We start from the raw sequence: 21,553 nt of genomic DNA on the forward strand, positions 1-21,553 counted from the left end.
TTATTTTAACCCTTTCGATACTGAGACTCATTTTTATCTTGATTTTTTTGTGTGATTTGACGATTTTATTTGCATTTGGAAGAGTTTATGGAGGTCAAGAGATTAATGGCCACAGTCTTCACCCTTTTAATACCCACGTAAGTTCCTGAAGCTGTGTAAAATCACCAAGTAGTAACCAGAATGAATATGAAAACGCGTCATGGTACTCAAGGGGTTATGGCCGTAGAACTGTTTAAGGGACTTGCTTAGATCACTATGAGGTGTCTATGGGTGAAATTATATCGTTGTGAAAGTATTAAGCGGATTCAGTGGAGTAGGATTAAGAAGAGAAGGTGAAGGTTGGAGAGAGAGAGAGAGGGAGAGGGAGGAAGTTTGAAAGGGATAGAGAAGATGAAGTTTGAAAAGAGAAAAGGTAAGAAGTTTGAAGGAAAGACAGAGTGAAGTTTGAAGAGAGGTGTGGAGTTTGAAAAGAGAGAGGAGGTTGGAAGTTTGTGAAGACAGAAGAGATGAATGTTGAAAAGGGAGAGAAAGACTGAGATTCACGCAACATAAGTGGACGAAAATTAATGACAGGCATGTGAGGTATCCATACAGACCCGCCACTTGTGTTATTGCTCAGCGTGGGAACTCTCCTCCTCCTCCTCCTCCTCCTCCTCCTCCTCCTCCTCCTCGTATCCCCCTTCACCTAGCGTTGGTGTAATTGGCTTGTGTTGCGCCAGCTGTGTGTGTGTGTGTGTGTGTGTGTGTGTGTGTGTGTGTGTGTGTGTGTGTGTGTGTGGTGGTCGATAAGGTACAGGAGCACGCAGGAGGAGGTTGCTAAACGAGGCCATAAAAAGAGTTAGTTAAGAGTTTCTATCATCACGTCTCTATGGTGACCTCAGTGGCTGTGGTCGTGTGTTCCGTTGTTTGTACTGCCCCATTCTCTCTCTCTCTCTCTCTCTCTCTCTCTCTCTCTCTCTCTCTCTCTCTCTCTCTCTCTCTCTCTCTCTCTCTCTCTCTCTCTCTCGGGTGATGGGTGAAGCGGTGAGGCAACTTGGTGAAGGGTGCGGGTCCTCCCAGAATATTACTTGGGTGCTCTGAAGTCTCTCTCTCTCTCTCTCTCTCTCTCTCTCTCTCTCTCTCTCTCTCTCTCTCTCTCTCTCTCATTTCTTCCTCTCCTCCTCCTCCTCCTCCTCCTCCTCCTCCTCCTCCTCCTCCTCCTCCTCCTCCTCCTCCTCCTCCTCCTCCTCCTCCTCCTCCTCCTCCTCCTCCTCCTCCTCCTCCCTTCATCTCACAATCTCGACAAGCTCACACATTTTCCTGCTCTTCCATCTTCCTTCACCTTTCACCCTTCCCCTCCCTTGGCATCCTCTCCTCACCTCTCACTTCTCGTCCCCAAACATCCTATCTCACCTCTCACCTCTTTATTTTTTTTTTCCTTTCCCTTCCTCTCTTCTTTCTCCCTCATTCTCTCTACTCATCCTTCTCGCCTGCCGTCCCATCCTTTTCATCTCGCACCCCCACCACGGCCATTGAGGTTGACACATCGTGCGTGATATTACGGAGGAGAGGGAAGGCCGGAGGTGTATTGGTTGTCACATGCCCCAGCGATCCCACCCACCTTTGCGAGCTGCGGGGTGTTGCGTCATTCCCTGCCCTGGGTGTGCGCCGGGTCACGCCTTGCCTCAGGGTTGCCACACCACCACCACCACCACCACCGTGCCGGGATTGCCTTGTCACTTCCAGGATGATCTTGCCTACTCTAACGATGCCATTATCGATAGTTCTTGCTGCTCCTTCCTTCCTGTACTCCTCACTCTTTCTCTTTCACTCTGTGTGTGTGTGTGTGTGTGTGTGTGTGTGTGTGTGTGTGTGTGTGTGTGTGTGTGTGTGTGTGTGTTAAGCTCTTATAGTGTTCAAAATAGCATCGTGTATAATCGTAAGCATTGTATTTCATCCGTCGTGTTCACGTAACGAAAGACAGCCGGTGGCTTGTTCACCCATGGCGCAGAGGGAGGGGGGCTGCGTTGGGGGTTGGTGGAGGGGCGAGTGAATGAGTCAGCGCACCTGAGGCGGGTGGGGGTTGCCTGCTCTGTTGTGGAACCCCGGAGCCGTCACGCACCGCAGGACGGACCACCGGTTGCCTGTGACCGCGGGACATGTTGCTCCACCCTGTCTTTGTTTTGCATCTTATCGCCACACTGGCCATACTTCACCACGAATACCGCCAGCACCTAGCCCGTCACCTCTGTCCCTCATGCATGAGAACACTGCTGCCTGTCCATTGTTGCTACTTGATCACCGTCCCAGCAGGCACCCTCCCACCATTTCCGTCACCTGCACCAGCCATTCCTCCTCCCGCCACCACTCCTGTCCCTGTCTTGCTTCCCACACCTCCACCCACTGCTGTCAATCCCTCCCGCTGTCCCATCACCAGCCATCACCTGTACACCAGCATAACCATTCTGCCGCCTATCACTGCCCTGCCATCCTTACCTCTTACCACACAACTAACGGACAAACCACCACCACCATCCAGTAATAGACAGGTGTTGAGATGTTACCAAACAGCTGCGAGACTTAGGAGGCAGCTGCACAGGTGAAGAGGGGTTGGGGGAAACGTGTGTATGGAGAGGAAGGGGAAGGGAGGGGACTGAGGAGAGGAGTAGAGAGGTGAGTGGGGGAATCAAAGGGAAGTGACGTAGGTCCTCCACAGACTGGAAATGGAGGAGGTGCGACGTGATGGTGGAGGAGATAGTCTTGTTGTGAGGTTGTTGTGTGGAGGGAGAGGGAGATGGTGATGGTGGTGGTGGTGGTGGTTAGGGTTAAGAGGAGCGGTTGTTGTCAAGTAGGGAGGTGTAGGGGAGTATTAAGAGTGTAAGATGACATGGTGGTGTACTTGTCATGATAGTGTTGTGTGTGTGTGTGTGTGTGTGTGTGTGTGTGTGTGTGTGTGTGTGTGTGTGTGTGTGTCAGTCACGCCGCCGCAGCTCGTGACACAAAACATTCTCCGGTTACTTTCCCCCTCCCCCTCCCTCCCCCTTTCTCTCTCTCTCTCTCTCTCTCTCTCTCTCTCTCTCTCTCTCTCTCTCTCTCTCTCTCTCATTGAATGTTAGAAATTGCGAGTGGAATAGTATGTAGCATGGAATGTCAGAGAGAGAGAGAGAGAGAGAGAGAGAGAGAGAGAGAGAGAGAGAGGTGTCTGTCTTCACTCCACTCGACCCTCAAGGGCACTCATCGACCATAGCCTCCTCCCCTCAGTTCCCCTTTTGCCCTCAACCAACCAGCGTCTGCCTTCTTTTCCCCTCCCATGCATCGTCACTCACTCATCCTCCTTCCTTCCTCCCAAAACCCCACCCCGCCCTTCCCTCCCTTCCTTCCTCCCAAAACCCCACCCCGCCCTTCCCTCCCGTGAGAGACTGTAATATTATCCATAAACACTTCGTACAGCATTATCCAGAGAGTTGAAGGTGTTTGTTGAGCGTCAGTTGAGGAGGGGAGAGGGGATGTATTTTTCCTCTTTTATGTATTAAATTCACTGCATATAAGCGGCAACTGAGCGGAGTAGACGGGTGCAGGAAGGGTAATGGAGGGAGGGAGAGAGGGTGGACGAGGATACGAGGTGCAAGGGAGAGTGAAATTAGCGTGAAGTGTTAGGAGGTGAAGGCCGAGTGGAGGCGAGGATGTCAGCTGGATATTTTACGTGACGTGTCAGTTACGGGAAGTGTCGACAATATGGAGAGGACAGAGAAGCTACGGGATAGAGGGAGGCTTAGATGTGTTGGTTGAGCTAGAGAGGAGACTGTATTCGAAGTGTTAACAATAGAAGTATGTAATGGAGAGAAGAAAGGAGCTGGGAAATAGAGGGAGGCTGGGATTAGGTGTCGGGTGAACTAGTGAAGAAACCTTCATGTTTATTAGAAAAGATAAGTGCAAGTACGGTGACGGATTAGGAAGGAGTGAAGCTCGATTGAGGGTTAAAATCAACTGGTGGAAAAGAGAGTCTAGACTTTTTTAATTGTATGAGATATGCGCAAGGATGGTGGCGGGTCCAGGGGTGAGTGTCTGCTTCATTACCAGGTGATGAAGGCAGGCAGGGCAGCAGGCAGGTGAGGCTGATAGCTGGAGATGACGAGGTTGGCGCCGAGTGACGTGGTGTCCCTAAGCGTGAAGGACACTCCTGCATCAGTAAAGGTCATGTTAGCCTTGCTTCTTGAGGATGCCGCCTCGCCTCGCCTAAAGCAGTGTCTCCCACGGCCTGCCTGAGTGACGGCAGGGACGGACGGCAACAAGGGCCTCGCCGCGGAGCTCCGGCTGATACTGGCAGGCTCCGTCTTGATCCTGGGGATGAGAGGGATCAGTCAGGCCACGCCACGACAAACTTTATATTGCTCTATTTTCATGTTTGGGCTTTTATATTTTTTACGTCCATCTCTCCCATTTGTGTGTGTGTGTGTGTGTGTGTGTGTGTGTGTGTGTGTGTGTTTCGCCCGATGGAGAAATAAACTACACAGCCACACACGTGCTTTGTATAGGACGTGCACGTGAGAGCACAACCTTAATAAGAGCAAGTGGGACACGCCAGTAATATATAGCGAGGCAGGAGTTGTGGGCAATCGCACAGTGTCTTCCAGACTCCATTGCAGAGCCGGGTGGTGTGGGATGGATGCAGTGTCATGTGTTTGCCGTTGTCCAAATATTCGTGTTGAGTTAAAAGCTGTTTGTCTCCTGTTAGGCCGGAAGTGGCTAGCTAGAACACACACACACACACACACACACACACACACACACACACACACACACACACACACACACACACACACACACACACACACACACTCACTGACCTAGTTTGTTGTTTACGGCAGCTGCTTGTCAAGGTCATTCCCAAGGTAGGCATGCCTCCTGCCTCCTCCCCTACCGCCTGGCTTATCATCAAGCCCTTCCGTCCCCTTCCACCTCCCGCTGCCCGCCCTCACCCGCTGTAAGGCCTTCTGACACTCGCATCACACCGGGCTACATTTTTGCTTATGCCGACCTTCCCATCCTTTGATGCTACTTCAACATTCCTCTTTTTATGGGAGGGAGGAGCATCAGCCCGTTTTTGTTTGTTGCATAAAACCTGCAGCGAGGGAAAAAAAGGGAGGGCGACAGGTGCGGCGGCGAGGCGGAGGCGGCGTCTGTCTCTGTTGGCTCACGTTGTAAAGTGTGTGATGCCAGGGAGACGAGGAAAGCAAGTGATGCCTTGGTGCTTCTTCGCCGCTCCGCGTCTCGTCATCTTGCTGCAGCAGGCAGCCTCTTACGTCACGTTCCTCCCCATAATGCTCCCGTGCCTTGCCGCTCAGCACGATATGTCTTCCCCGAGGCGGGCGTTCCTTGCTCTATTTGCGGGTGATGGAATGATTGGCGGTGAAGGCTACCCAATAACGCGGCAGACCATGCGTCACCGCCATACTCAGCCACACGCCGCACGTTCCCTTCGACAGTTTGGAGGAAAGGTCAGAGTTGAGGACCAGGTCACGCCACTGCCTCACTCCTTTGGTGGTGGCGGTGGCGGCTCTGGCAGCGCCCCCCACCCCTTCCCCTCTCGCCACCATCATGCACTATTGCAGAGCCACGCCTCACCCCTCACGCCTCACTACCAGTTAATTTACCTGTACTCCACGGCTGCAGCGCCCCACTTAAGGCGCCCTTGAGTGGGTGACACCAAGGGACAATGTAAGTAACCGCAGCGGAATCGATAATAGCGGTTAGACGGTCGTTAGTGGAGGTCAGAGTGTCCAGCTGCGTTTCCTTCATCTGTTGCTTGCTCCAGTCCCCCTCCCCTTCCATTCCCTCTGCTCACTACTCCCCAGCCTCCACTCAGCCGAGGTACTGTATTCTAGTCAGCTCACGCGTGTGTGTAGAAACTATCTTTGCGGCCCGCTCTTCTTCCCAAGCCACCTTTCTTGGAGTACACCCATTCTCTCTCTCTCTCTCTCTCTCTCTCTCTCTCTCTCTCTCTCTCTCTCTCTCTCTCTCTCTCTCTCTCTCTCTCTCAGAATCACTTTACTTTCCAGAATACAGTGAAAGAGAGCGCACTTGTCTCTCTTCGGGTCGCGACGAGGTGGCGGTTTGAGTATTCGTAAATAAATGCAAAGAGCGAAAGAAAAACCAGCTGAGGGTGGTTCCGTCATGCCAGCGAGGAGGGGGACGCCGGGAAATAGCACAGCGCTCTTGTTTTCTTGTGTGAAGAGAAAAGAGAAGAGAGAATGAGAGTGAAGGAAAAAGAAATGTCGCTTTGTCTCTAGCCACTCCTCTCTCTCTCTCTCTCTCTCTCTCTCTCTCTCTCTCTCTCTCTCTCTCTCTCTCTCTCTCTCTCTCTCTCTCTCTCTCTCTCTCTCTCTCTCTCTCTCTCTCTCTCTCTCTCTCTCTCTCTCTCTCTCTCTCTCTCAAAGTAGAGAGAGAGAAAGAGAGAGGAGGGGCGGGAGGATAAAAAGCATTGTATTCACATTCGTGCATTGTTCATGAGAGAGCAAGACACTTCATGGATTCTTGCAGCAGCAGCAGCAGCAATAGCAGTAGTAGTAGTAGTAGTAGTAGTAGTAGTAGTAGTAGTAATAATAGTAATGGTAGTAGTAGTAGTAATAGTAATAGTTGTTGCTTCGACGCGGCGGGAGTGGTAGTAGTGGTGGTGGTAGTATCGACAGTAGCGGCGTTGGCGGTGGTGCTACATTCGGGTAGACAGTGGTAGTAGTGGTGGTGGTGGTGGTAGGTTGGGTCGATGAAATGGGTTGTGGTTGAATGTGACGGCTTGGCGTTCTGGCTGGGAATGTGGTGGTGGTGGTGGTAGTGATGGAAGTTGAAGTAGCAGAAGATTGAGTGGAATTGTGTTTAGTTGTTTAGTTATAGAAGTAGGTCGATGATGAAAGAGTAGCAGCAGCAGAAGGAGGAGGAGGAGCAGCAGAAGGAAGAGGAGGAGCAGCAGAAGGAGGAGGAGGAGGAGGAGGAGGAGGAGGAGAAGAAAGAAGGGAAGGTAGAGTAAGATGATGAAGAGGAGGAGGAGAAAGAAAAGAAGTACGAGTAGGAGGAGAAGTGAATCATGAGGAGAAGGAGAAAGATCATGAATAGGAAGAGGAAGACGAACAAGAGCAATAAGCGGAAGTACTGAAGGAGAAGTTTACTCTCTCTCTCTCTCTCTCTCTCTCTCTCTCTCTCTCTCTCTCTCTCTCTCTCTCTCTCTCTCTCTCTCTCTCTCTCTCTCTCTCTCTCTCTCTCTCTCTCTCTCTCTCCTTCCTGACCCTCGTCCTTCCTGGCACCACTTTCTCGCCGCGCCTCCCGCCGCTAGTGACCTCTGCCATTATACCTGGGAGCGGGTGTGAGGCGAGGCGAAGGTCCGTGAAGCCCCCTTGGGTTCTGCAAGCCTAATTAGGGACCGGAAACGATCTGCGGGGCTTAGGGGCTGCAATTAATCGCTCCTGCTCTAGATGAGACAAGCAGGAAGGTGTGTGTGTGTGTGAGAGAGAGAGAGAGAGAGAGAGAGTTAGTCTGTCTTAATTTGTTCCTATTATAACAATATTACTTATATCCTTGGCAATTTTTCACCCTTGTTTGTCTCTGCTAAGTTATTGAAGGTCGCCAGGTAGACATGCAGAGTAGGCAGTCAATGGTGTCAGTTAATTAGTCAGGTGTTCTAATGTTAATCAGCAAATTAAGGTGTTGGTAAGTCAGGCAGGGACACAGGCAGGCAGTGGCAGGTATTCAATGAGGCAGTCGGGTAGGCAGAGGTAGCAAGTCAGTCATTCTGCTAGTCAGGTATGTAGTCAGACAAACAGAAATAGAAGTCAGTCAGTTAGTCAGGTGTATAGTGAAGCAGGTAAGCAGTTGATTATTTAGGTGTGTATTAAGACAGGCAGGCAAGTAAGTTTTGAGTAGATATTCATTCAGTCTCAGGTATGTCGTGAATCAGGCAAGGGTAGTCAGTGAGTCAGGCAGGCAAGTAAGTCACAAGTGTACAGTGACCTAACTAACTTCCCGGGCTTCACTCTAGGGCGAGGATGGCGTGGGCGGAATGTCGAGCTCCGGGGGCGGCGGGGGCAGCGGGTCGTCCTCGTCATCAGTGCGGGGCTCCTCCTCCCGATCACGGACGGAGGAGATCGGCAAGTACCGTCTCCTCAAGACCATCGGCAAGGGGAACTTCGCCAAGGTCAAGCTGGCGAAGCACGTTCCTACGGGCAAAGAGGTGAGTACCCCCTGTGATGTTTTTTTTTTGTTTACGTTTTCTTTTGTATTTTCTTCCATTGGTGTATTGTGTTTTTATTCTATTTTCATACATTTATTCATCTATTTTGTTCTGGTGTCGCAGCGAAAGGGTTAAGATTGCAGAGACCACATCAGTGAAGTTTATTTGTGACATGTCTTCACACTTCTCTTTCTTCTGGCTCTCCACCTCTCAGCTCGCTCCTCCTTCCCTTCCGCTCTTCCCCATTTGCTGACTTCCTTCCCTTGCTCCATATTTTTTCCTCCCTTCTTCCGTTCTCATGTAATCTCCTTCCCTCATCTCTTCCTTCCTTCCTTGACTTCCTTCCTCATGTCATTTCCCTAATTTTTACTAACCTCGTATGTTCAGATTTCGTCCCTGTTTTCTCCTCCTCCTCCTCCTCCTCCTCCTCCTCCTCCTCCTCCTCCTCCTCTTCCTCCTCCTCGACATTGATTCTTTTATCCTATAATACATGATATTTTTTTTTCTTTTGTCTTATCTTTCATTTTCTCTTTGTTTTACTTTTCTTTATTTTTTTCTTTATCTGATGATTTTGTCATGATTGCCTTATCTATGTGACTCTTTACAATTTCCTATTTATCATTCTCTCTCTCTCTCTCTCTCTCTCTCTCTCTCTCTCTCTCTCTCTCTCTCTCTCTCTCTCTCTCTAATCTGGGGACCTCCTGTCTGCTAAATTCCACATATATACTGTACACACACCCAGAAAAAACACACGTGTCTTATCTTATCACAAGCCTTATATCTTATCTCTGACACACACACACACACACACACACACACGTCCCTTTGGAAGCCACGGCTGCCCCCCTGTCGCGTTGGCTGCCACGTGTGGGGGAATATGACGATGACTGGGATTCGGGAAGCTATTATCTGTCCCCCCCTGTATTATATGTTGTGTGTTACTCACCTGATTTTTATTACCTGCTTTATTTTTGTTGAATGTTGTCATGTTACCTGCTTAAATCTCTCTCTCTCTCTCTCTCTCTCTCTCTCTCTCTCTCTCTCTCTCTCTCTCTCTCTCTCTCTCTCTCTCTCTCTCTCTCTCTCTCTCTCTCTCTCTCTCTCTCTGACGTAACTGCCATCCACGTGACCTTTCGAAGACCAGTTTCAGTAGGTCGAATCTGGATGTTGTGTGTGTGTGTGTGTGTGTGTGTGTGTGTGTGTGTGTGTGTGTGTGTGTGTGTGTGTGTGTGTTTGTCGTCGTGTTGCAGCACACACAGACATAGGTTACTAGGGCTTAGTAATCGGGGGTATGGGGACTCGGTGGAGAGGGGGAGGGGGAAGCACAGTTCGATTACACGGAAGGAGAGAGAAAGAGAGAAAGAGAAGGCAAAGGTGGGAGGTTTGGTAGATAGAGGGAGGAGAAGTAAAGTTGGGAGTGGGATGGGTGTGTGTTGTGTTGACCAGGTTGGGGATGGTGTGGGTGGTAAGGGGGAGGGGGTTGGGAGTGAAAACGAAGGTCAAGGACGAATTAACATTAGTGGTGGAGGTACACACACACACACACACACACACACACACACACACACACACACACACACACACACACACACACACACACACACACACACAGAGAGAGAGAGAGAGAGAGAGAGAGAGAGAGGTGGGGATGGGGGAAACAGACTGACAGGGAGACAGACAGACAGGCAGCCATGCAATTAAGAGCACAGTGAAAACGCGAACAAAGATAGCGACTAAAGGAGAGAGAGAGAGAGAGAGAGAGAGAGACGTCATTCTGTTAAGGAAACGAAGAGAGAAAAAAAAGGAAGTTTGAGGAAAAATTGAAAGGGAAAGACACTCAGGCAGGGAAGAAATATTGGGAAACGTAGGATGGCAGAGGGAATAGGTGAGGGAAGGAAGGAAGGAAGGAGTAAATGGAGGAATAGTATGGATGAAGGATGAAGTGAAGGAAATAAGAACATGGCAAAAGCAGAATGAAAAGTAAGGATGGAAGAAATTAACTAAATAAAAGAGAGGAAAGGACTAAGTGAATACGCAATAGATGAAGGAAGGAAGGAAGGAAGGAAAGGCAGCGAAGACTATTAGCTAGGTGGGACAAATACAAAAGCATGGTTGACGAAAATTAAATGAAGAAATGGATGTGAAGAAACAATGGAGGAATGAGAGGAGAAGAAAAGAAAACCATGCAAGACGGAAGACAAGGCAAAATACATGCAGAAAAGAATTAGAAGGGAGGAAGAAAGAAGCGGGAAGTGTTGGGGAGAAGAAAAAAAAAAGGACAATGAATGAGATACGGAAGGAAAACGAGAGACGTAAACAAGATCAGACACAAATAGATGCAGGAAAGAGGAAAATGCAACTGCAGGCGACGGACCGAGGTGGAAAAAAAAGGAAAAGAAAAAAAAATAAAGGACACTAACACACGAACGAAGGGAAAGACAGAAGCAGACAGGAAAACTACCAAAACGGACACGGACGAAAGGAAGGAACTAAGAATGAAGAAATGGAAATAATAATAAGAAAGTGAGTGAGAATGATGAAGAAGGAAAAATGTGTAAAAAAGGGTTATGGTGAAAAAAAGGGATGATAATGGTGATGGAAGAGTAGGATTAGGAAAAAAAAAAGGAAGGGTGCAAAGGAGAATGCCAAAAAAAAAAAAAAAGATGATAAAGGAGGTGGTAACGATGATGAAGGAAAGTAAAGGATTGAGAGAGTTATGAAGGAAAGCAAAGGAAGGAAGGAAAATAAAAGTGAAGGAGAGTGAAGGAAAATGAAGAAAAATAGGAAACAATGGTGAATGAAAGTAAAGGAAGAAGGGAATAAGAGAGAAGAATAAAGAAGGAAAGCAAGAGAAAAGAGGAAGTAAGAGAGAAAGAGTGATGAAGGAAAGCAAGAGAAAGGAGGAAGTAAGAGAGAAAGTGAAGAAGGAATGTAAAGGAAAGAGGAAGTGAGAGAGAAGTGATGAAGGGAAACGAACAAAAAGAAGGAAGTAATAAGAGTGTGAATGAAAATGGAGAAGGAAGGGGAAAAATATATATGAAAAAAATAACAAAAGAAATGATGGTAAAGACGGGAAGGGAAGAAACCAAGAAAAAAAAATTGACTTTAAGGAAAAGGATTAAAAAAAAAGTGAGCGAAGAAAGAAGAAGAAGAAGAAGAAGAAGAAGAAGAGTGCCAAACAAGAAGTAATAAAAAAAAAGGAAAAGAAAAATAATAAGAAGGCGAGTAAGGAAAAAAAATATGAAGGAGAGAAAGAAGAACGTAAAAAGCAGGTAATACTCGGAAAAAAAGGTGTAGCTGGTAATTACTTACACACCTGAACACACCTGAGCATGCCTCCAGGTTACCACTGCGGGCACGTGTGTGTGGTGGGTGGGTGGGTGGTGGTGTTGCTCCAGATTCATGTTTCATATTTATTCTTGTATTAATATGAACACGACCTAGCAGTCTTGTCTCCCTCCCTCTCTTCTGTGTGTGTGTGTGGGGGGTGAAACTTCTATCTTTTATGACGCGTGTTTTCATTCGTAGGTCTGTGTCAATATTCACTGCACTTACCCCTCCCCTTCTCTCTCTCTCTCTCTCTCTCTCTCTCTCTCTCTCTCTCTCTCTCTCTCTCTCTCTCTCTCTCTCTCTCTCTCTCTCTCTCTCTCTCTCTCTCTCTCTCTCTCTCTCTCTCTCTCGGTAACGTTTCACCCTCGAATTTCTCCTTGCATCAGCCTCTGTTTTTCTCCTTTTAATATTTAACTCTCGTCTTTGTCCATTTTCCATTTTCCACTAGTTTCACCTTCACGCTCCTTTCTCTCGTCCCGCCTGCTTCCTATCTCCTTCCACCCTTGAAATATCACCGCGCCACACCACCCATTGTTTTAAATTAGTTATTTACCGTAGCCATTGTCTGCGCGCCCTTGGGCTGAGTTGCCTTCGCGGATATACACGCTGCTTGCCGGGTCTTGAAGTATTACGTCAGTAGCTAAGCGAATCTTTGGGTAACGCAGCGCCGCTCACGAGCAGCAGCAGTGAGTGGTCTGCTGCAGCGTGCACATCAGGGCTGCTGACGATGCAGACTTGCCTCGGCGATGATTCGTGGGCGTTTGTTCTCCAGGAACATGCTGGCTGTTTCCTTCCCGAGTGTGGCGAAAGCCTGAATGGAGGTGACGCACCTGCCTGCCTTGAAGCTGCTGCCCCCTGATTCCAGGCATCTGCTTTTAGCCTCTGCCTCTTAGGGCTCAGGGACTGCACGCTGGTGGAAGGGACACGGAAAAGCTAGAGTACAGTCCACCCTCCTAGTGGAAAGCGGGCGTGTCCCTTCTCGCCCCCCTTCCCTGGAGTAGAGGTCGGTAGCAGGGGTAGTGGTGCCCCCAGGACCGGGCCACTGCCTGCCGCGGCGGCAGCACCACTCCCCCCCTAAGATCAATGAAGTTAAGCACCGTTGGTCCTGAGCGGGTGTTGGCGGGTGAACCCCAGATGCTGTGCAGACTGCCTCCGCCCCGGCCCGTCTGTTGCTTCCAGGGACCGTCTGTGTGGTGTCCACTCACGCAAGTGTCTTCACCTTAGTGCAGATCCATCATGACTATTTGGATGTGCCTTCATGTCTCCTGTCTTCCTATTGCCTATCTTGATCTTGTTTTCTGGCTCCTCGTGGCCCTTCCCGCTCAGTCACTACCTGCTGCTTTATGAAGCTTGTTTCTCAATGGTTGCTGTCTAGTCCTCATGAAGGACGGGTCTTCTTAACACCTGAAAGGTTGGGACAGAAGTCTTCTTCTCTCATGGAGAGAACACGAATGACAGGCCAGCTTACGTCAGAACCTTAAACAAGGGTAGTCCCAGCGTCGTTCTCTTCACGACCCGGGCAGATTGAATGTCTTGATTGGGAATGATAGAAACGAAACATGATGGTGGTGAGGTAGGAATCTTCTGAGATGAAACTTAGTGGAGGGCGATCAAATATGTCCATACAGCGAGGTAGATGCGGTTGACTAGTATGTGAAGAAGTTAAGGTTGTGAGGGTATAGGTGGACCTGACATGTGACGAGGCGCAGCGACACACCTCGGCATGACCACGTTAAAGGGAAGCGTCACATCGCCATCTAGCCAGCCAGCGAGTCAGCCTCCTGTGCCTCGCCGCTGGCCAGCTAGGGGGCTGCAGGACTCTGCTTCATCACAATAAGATTACTGAGGTTCGCGGGAGGCAGCGTGTGGCTGAGGCGAGGAGAAAGAGGCGAGAATAAGTGAGAGCTGTTTGACAGGTTCCGCCCACCAGGTCCCCACCAGCACCCGGCCTTGGTGCCCGATATGGTGTTTCACTCTCCCGCCATCGACATGTCGCTGGTGTGCCTCTTGACTCTGGGACTCCTCTCCATCTGTAGAGTCTGTTATCTATCTACTTTAACCAGCGGTAAATATAGCCATCGCTGGTGCTTCCTTCTCGGGTGACCTTGCTGCCGCGATGCTCCCAGGCGTTCCACGAGTGACTTTGACGCCACGCTCACCTGACCTTGCCTTCACTTTCTCGCTTCCATCTACACTTTAACTGGCATGTTAGCGGCGCGCCCTGCAGGACCACGCCTCGCTGTCCCCAAGCTTTTCTCCTGCCGGCCGAGGCGTGGCTGCAGCGGGAGGAGGGCTCGTGTGCCGCCCGCACTTGAGACCACTCCGTCTTTTGAGGTGCTTATTTACCTCATCGCTGCAGGACACCATTCCTCCTTTTCCCCTTCTCGTTTTCTCGTCTCGTAATTCGGTTTCTCTCTCTCTCTCTCTCTCTCTCTCTCTCTCTCTCTCTCTCTCTCTCTCTCTCTCTCTCTCTCTCTCTCTCTCTCTCTCTCTCTCTCTCTCTCTCTCTCTCTCTCGTTTTCATTAGCGTGCCGCAAAAGTTTTCCTCATTTTCCAGTTCCACATAATTTATACGTTCCCTCGTAATACATCCTCCTCCTCTTCCAATAATTACCACAGTGATTGCCGTATCCCGTCACTGCAACTGTCCGTCCTTCGCTTCAACACTTGATCAGTTTCTCGGCTGATACACTCAGGGCGAAGTGGTATCCGGGGGAGGGCGAGAGGCTTAGTAGTGACCATATCAGGCGGCTTTGGGTTGTCGCGGGGGCATCAGTGTCTGGTCCTCGTGGCGCCGCTCATCCCTAGCGTAGTGGGGACAGTGGTGGTAGTGGTGGTGACGATAATTGCCTTCAAAGAGCCTTCATCAAAATACTTATCCCTCATGTAAATTGTAAATGACTCTCATCGTCTCTTTCGATATTGATCTTATAACCACCTCCTTGGCTTTCCTTCCTTCCTCATTCCTTTCATCTTTTTCTCTTTTTTTCCCCACTTATATCCAACTTTCTCTAATGTATACGGTCTTCCCTCTTTCCCTATTCTGAGCACTTCCCCTCCTCCCTCTCCTCACCCCTCCTCAACCCTTAACTGTCACTGGTGTTGAATTATCCGTCACAACAATCATCACCACCTGTCTTGGTGTGGCCTGAGCGGGGCGGGGCAGGACGGCAGGCTAGCGGTAGGGGAAGAGGTGAGGGGGACGGGGGCTCAAGACTCATGCACTGGGAGGGTGACGTGCGGGGGTGAAGGTGAGTGAGTGTATGAGAAAGTGAGGTCGGGGTGCATGGATGGGTCTCTATTTATGCTTCTGGGATGACGTTTGTCCATCCAATGAAGTGGATGGGAGGGGCTCCAGTCTCCACTTGACCTGAGGACGGTGTCGTTGAGGAAGGAAAAGAGGCTGGCTGTGGGAATGCAGCGCCGCAGGACTGACTGACTGTTTGTTGCATTGCCCTGCATGGCCTTGGAGTGCCTGTCGCAGGATGTAGGATGGATGGATAGCTTGATAGATGGATGGATATCCGGATTGGCCACACGATGCAGGCGCGAGGTGTCCAAGCGGAGCGATGTGTGGTGGTGGTGGTGGTGGTGGTGTGGTAAAAGCGTGGCTGTTTCCTTGCAAGCACAAAAGATATAAATCATGAAAGGTGTAAGTTCAGTGGCAAGGTAAAACGAATGCTTTGCCTCTGAGTCATGGTGTGGCGAGGGCGGCAGGGTGACCACGGCCTCGGGAGGGATGGAGGAAGAGAAGTGGGGAGGAGCAGGCCATCACAAACTTACCACTGATGCTGCACAGACCTGCCTGCCGTGCCGCACCGGACCGCAGCCTCCTGAAGGTGAAATATTAGACACAACGCAGAGTAGTAAGGGCACATCACCCCTGCCAGTTTTCGGGGCAAAAAGTAACGAGAAATGAGACTCCTGAAGGCTCCAGAAGGCTCCTCTGTGCAGGGCCGGCCGAAACAACAGAGCACATTTAGCGGGAAAGCGGAACACGTTTGTATAACGGATCCTGTTGCAACAGATGGCGACGTGCCGTCTCCTCGGGGTCCTGGTTATGTCTTGCCCGCCCCGTAATCCCACACCCACACATTCCCACGGAGACAGGTGTGGCGGTGGCGGAAAGGGTGTGGCAGGTGTGGGGGGAGGACGCGGCAGGTGTCCCCATAAAGTGAGTGGCTGCTGCTTTAAACAAGGCTGATGTGTCTCCCGGGACTGCCTGCATTACCACGGCATTATCCCAACTGAAGCCCGCCCGTCTCTCCTCTTCCGCTCGCCACATTTGGCCTGTTTTTCTATACTACATTTTGTGTCTGCGGCGCTGGCACAAGCTTGCCACTGCCTGCGCTGCCCGCCTCTGGCTTAGCGTGGACTCCTCGCGGAATCACGTAAAATAAAACTACTCCCACCAACATAATTTTTCATCCGGCACCAATTAATGGTTTTCCTGTTGATTTAATTTGCCCCTCGTGAATGCGCTGTGTGTGTGTGTGTGTGTGTGTGTGTGTGTGTGTGTGTGTGTGTGTGTGTGTGTGTGTGTGTGTGTAATTAACCTCGGTCGCCTACTGGTCACCCAGCCAGTCTTCCCCATTACGGAGCGAGCTCAGAGGTCATAGACCGATCTTCGGGTAGGACTGAGACCACATCAACACACAACATTACACCGGGAAAGCGAGGCCACAACCCCTCGAGTTACATCCCGTACCTATTTACTGCTAGGTGAACAGGGGCCACACATTAAGAGGCTTGCCCATTTGCCTCGCCGCTTACCGGGACTCGAACCCGGGCCTCTCGATTGTGAGTCGAGCGTGCTAACCACTACACTACGCTGTGTGTGTGTGTGTGTGTGTGTGTGTGTGTGTGTGTGTGTGTGTGTGTGTGTGTGTGTTAATGAAATTAATAACAAAAACAGTTTATTTAGAATTGCAGCAGTAAGCTGAAAATATAGCTACATTATAAAATGTTATATCCTGCAGTGTGTGTGTGTGTGTGTGTGTGTGTGTGTGTGTGTGTGTGTGTGTGTGTGTGTGTGTGTAATTAACCTCGGTCGCCTGCTGGTCACCCAGCCAGTCTTCCCATTACGGAGCGAGCTCAGAGCTCATAGACCGATCTTCGGGTAGGACTGAGACCACAAGACACTCCACACACCGGGAAAACGAGGCCACAACCCCTTGAGTTACCGTACCCATTTACTGCTTGGTGAACAGGGACTACACATTAAGAAGCTTGCCCATTTGCCTCGCCACTTTCCGGGACTCGAACCCGGTCCCTCTCGATTGTGAGTCGAGCGTGCTAACCACTACACTACGCGGTGTGTGTGTGTGTGTGTGTGTGTGTGTGTGTGTGTGTGTGTGTGTGTTTCACTGTTTGATCTGCTGTAGTCTCTGACGAGACAGCCAGACGTTACCCTACGGAACGAGCTCAGAGCTCATTATTTCCGATCTTCGGATAGGCCTGAGACCAGGCACACACCACACACCGGGACAACAAGGTCACAACTCCTCGATTTACATCCCGTACCTACTCACTGCTAGGTGAACAGGGGCTACACGTGAAAGGAGACACACCCAAATATCTCCACCCGGCCAGGGAATCGAATCCCGGTCCTCCGGCTTGTTAAGCCAGCGCTCTAACCACTGAGCTACCGTGTGTGTGTGTGTGTGTGTGTGTGTGTGTGTGTGTGTGTGTGTGTGTGTGTTCACCATGTGGGAATAACATCACTGCACAAACACTTGGGTGGGGGAGAGGGGCCGCAGCATCAGAGCAGCGGTGGTGTGTGAAAGAGGCGTTCTTTGCCCCGGTGCAGAGAGACGGGGCTGACGAGACGAGACAGCGAGGCTAGGCTAAGATCTCTCAGGACACGGCTTACAGGGAGCTGCTGTCAGTGGCTGTCGAGTGAGCCGGATGCGTGTGGAAGTATTGGCGAGGCTCGGGAAAGGATGTGAGGCGGAGCGAGTATGGAAACAGCCAAGTCTGCCTCGTATGGGATCAGTCTGGACTCCCTCGGGCGTGGCTCCTCCTGCCAATACACTTACGGGATTCAGGGAAGGCAGGTGTGGCGTCTGTCTTCCAATTAGCCGACACCTTTACTAGATTACTGGACACACGAATTAACGAACGCCTCCCCACTGCGGCAGACACCTTGCGGTTAACGGATCCGTGGGGCTCAGCGGTGAAAGTTAAGGCGCCGTCACAGGTGAAGACGGAGTCGGATTACTTGTTTTCCGACCCGTGATCCTCGTCCCTATTGTCCATCCCCGTCTATAGGTTTTCCCCTCCGCCCCTTCCCTTCCCTTCCCACCTTCGCACGCCAGTCTGGAAATCGCTCCGGCTTAAAGTTTAAACGTTAAAGCGCCTTGTGAGGGGAGTTGAGGGACGCTTGGTGATTATGGAAGAGGAAGAGGGGAGATGGCGCCATGAGTACCTCTTTACATTATGTAGCACCTCTTACCTTCCCTTCCTCCCTTATTTCATATCTACGCACCTCTTCACCTATTTCCCTCCTTTCTGTATAGCCCTCGCCCCCGTCCCTCTCTCAGCAAGGCACGGCGTCAAGTAGGGATTGAAAAGCATGTGCTTGTGTGCATGTTAGTCAGTCAGTAGAACGTTATCATTGTAGGGCGGAAGTGCCTCATAGGTTTGTCAGTCGGTATGCATATATCCATCCCTCCCTCCACCCCGATCCCTTCCATCCGCTTACCTTCCGTACCATCCCGTCTCATCCCGTCTCTCTCTCTCTCTCTCTCTCTCTCTCTCTCTCTCTCTCTCTCTCTCTCTCTCTCTCTCTCTCTCTCTCTCTCTCTCTCTCTCTCTCTCTCTCTCTCTCTCTCTCTCTCTCTCTCTCTCTCTCTCTCTAATTGTCGTCATGTCCCCTTCACCCAGTCATCCATCATCCATACCTATCTGTCTCCCCACTTATCATGTCCCTCTCCCATCCACTCACTCACATTCATGCCTTTCTATTTTCTCCTCTTACCATAACTCCCTCTCTCCACTTACTGTGCCCTTTTTCCACCCACTCATATCAACATTCATTCCTATCTCCCCACTTGCCTTTCTGACATATTAGACATTATAACAGGTAGCAGCAGTAGGAGGTCCTGGTGAGGCTGAAAAGGAAGCAAGCCACCATCTGCCTTGCCTATCTTGCACTTATGACCACGATAATGAACTTAAGATGAAAAGATGAAAATTATCGACATCATTATCCCTTACCCAGAGAGAAAGAGAGAGAGAGAGAGAGAGAGAGAGAGAGAGGGGTGGGGGGTGACGGTTCTGGTGTGTAAGTGAGCAAGCAAGGTGTGTGTGTGTGTGTGTGTGTGTGTGTGTGTGTGTGTGTGTGTGTGTGTGTGTGTGTGTAGCGAGACCACCACCACCACCACCACCACCACCACGCGGGTCACTTGTAATAACCATCTTCCGCCGCTTACCAGCTTCCCCTCCACACCATTCTCCTCCCCATCACTATCCTCCCCCCCTGACGTGGTGAGCTGGGGGAAGATGACGAGTTGGGAGAGTTCGGGCCGGAAAGCGCAGGTAGATGAAGTGAGTTAGGAGTGTGAGTGGGCAGGAGATAGTGTGTTGAGTGGATTGTATTCTCGAACGCGTCAAGTGTCTTATGTATAGCTTGCCTTTAACAGGATCTAGTTTGGAGGTGGAAATTTTCAAGTGTGCTTTCATGATTTCAGTAAGCTTGATAGAGATTCTGAACTAATAAAGGGGGGGAAATATCCATGAGCAGGATAAAAGTTATCAAGATAACCTTCGAAAATCGTTCTAATAAGAGAAGAAAGTGATTCAAAATAAATGACGAATGTGTCACGCCTCAAATGAATCTTGATTAAGACTTTAACAGGAATTCTACATCATGAAAGTGAAAAACACCCTTTGAAAACCCGACTTAACTTCCGTGTGGCCTTTGAAAAGTGTCCTAATTAGAGAAGAAAGTGATTAAGAATACGAAGGAACTTGTCACACGCACAAATGGGGTTACTTTCTTCTTTGCTCTTCCACCTCGTAACTTGCTCTTCTTATCGCCGCTGCCTCTGCCTGGTCATGTTATTGCATCGCGTCACGGTCCAGCGAGCCTCTCACCACAACTCTTCCTCCCTGAATCGTTGACTCACCTCTCACAAAAACCAGCCGGTGCCTCGTTGCCTCATGCTGGCGTGGGATTGGAGAGGGGGGGAGAGAGCGCCCCACGTGGCCGTTTCATCCAGTGGGCAGCGAGTGATTGTAGGCAACCCAGTGTGGGAAGCTATACATCCATCTGGCGGTCAAAAGATGCACTCATGTCCTGTGTTCTCTCCTCACCTCAGATGTTAATATGTGTGTACGTACGAGCCTGGCAAAGGCTGTCTTGTCATTCATTTGTGTCAAGGAAATGTGTATTTCAATGTGAGGCATTTTTATTTATGTCCATGAGTCGGGAGTAAGAGGAAGTATTTCAATTATCACTCAGAGTCCTTTCCGCAGTGTTCGCGTCACTATCCCCAGGTAGAGGCCGCCGCCCTTCCTTCGGCCCGAGGAGATCATTGCAGGTCAACGGTATTTTAGGAGCGCCTATAATAGACCCGCGCTGTGTGCTCCACCGAATAATTCAGAGCTTGCGAGAATGTAAAGGTCACCCCAGACAGCCCGTGGGTGGCACCGTCTCGTCCCTCTTACGTCACGGCGAAGTTCTGGCCGGTGCTCGCCGCGGGGAACTTTCTTATCTATTTTCTTTATAATATTCGTATTGCATCACACTCTGCTAGTCATTTTATTATCGCCTGAGTTACAACACCGCTCCATCATCCTTGAAATACGTCCGCTGTTTCCTCCTTTCATCGTCGCTGGCTGATCTATCATTCTTGTCAAGTTTCCAACATGCACATGAATAACTTCGCCCCATCCCGCGGAGGTGACAACCTTTCAGCCGTGTGGGTTATTCCCGCGATCCGCCTTACATTCCATCGAGCTAGTTTTCTTCGCTTCCGAGACTCGCGTGATTGTTTTAAAGGAGGACTTTCAGCTATATTTTTCATGGACCCTAGCGCTTTCTTCTGAGTCGCTTCTGCGTCGCTCAGTACGATTTGCTGATTCGACTAGCAACGATTAGATGCGTTTTTAGATCATTTGTTTCCTGCGTGTCCTTCTCCCTTGTGGTGTAATATTGCCCTCATGTCCTTTAGTCTAAGCACGTGTTGCATTCATTTACACTCCCGTCCTCATATCTTAGCAAAAGCAGTTTCTAGGAGAGCGTTCTATCTGACCATCAAACGTGACGCAACATGTCCACTGCGGTGACTGCTGACACGCTTTCTAAATGCTGAACAATCGTCACTCGCCTGACCACGGGTTTCCTGCACGCACCTTGAGATAAGACACCACACTATCGCCCACACGAGTCCTGCAGGAAGGAAACTTTCTGGCTGCGCCCTTGGACGAGACAGCGGAGACACCTGTCCATCAGAGAGAGCCAAAACAGGATTGGGCGGCACACTGAGGCAACGCGGAAGGGAGTGGTGTGTTTGAACTGGTCCCATCTTGCAGCCTTCACGCCGGCTAGCACTGAGGAGCGATAACCTGTATACTATACTTAAAGAGGTAGTCGCGGTATTACTGCAGAGTTTCACCACAATCAGCTACGTGTTTTTTACCCACCTCAAGAGATTAGAGCTCCTGATTACGAGTAATTTGAACCCCATACATACTAGGTGCAACCTTTTTGAATGGCGACACAGATTTTTTTTTTTTTTTTTTAAGCGTGTTTTGGTGTTATGGTGATCAGCCGTGACAATAGCCACCCGTATCAAACAAACCCTGCCGCACACTGATGGTGTCATGCGCTCCCGGCGGCTCGGCGGGCTTCGTGACATACCATTGTCTGAGCATGCGCTTAATTGTTTACGCTGATTGGTTCTGTTCTTTGAAACTGAAGCGGCGGCCAATGAAAAAAAAATAAGCATTAATTATTTCCACCAATAACGACGGTCCCTGAGGTTAGGTTTAGTTAGGTTAGGGTAAGTTTAGTTAAGT

The 21,553-nt window shown here is 49.9% G+C and overlaps 1 protein-coding gene across 23 annotated transcripts in view; it reads left to right on the forward strand.

Moving 5' to 3' along the window:
- LOC123520258 (serine/threonine-protein kinase MARK2-like) overlaps nt 1-21,553 on the forward strand; it is a 126,017-nt gene that overhangs the window by 73,147 nt on the left and 31,317 nt on the right. For all 23 annotated transcript variants that reach the window (XM_045282374.1, XM_045282377.1, XM_045282381.1 and 20 more), the window contains one exon: nt 8,009-8,200. In XM_045282374.1, the coding sequence (XP_045138309.1) occupies nt 8,009-8,200 (192 nt within the window). The remainder of the gene's footprint in view (nt 1-8,008; nt 8,201-21,553) is intronic.

Source organism: Portunus trituberculatus, chromosome 46, assembly GCF_017591435.1.
Source record: "Portunus trituberculatus isolate SZX2019 chromosome 46, ASM1759143v1, whole genome shotgun sequence".
Lineage (NCBI taxonomy): Eukaryota > Metazoa > Arthropoda > Malacostraca > Decapoda > Portunidae > Portunus > Portunus trituberculatus.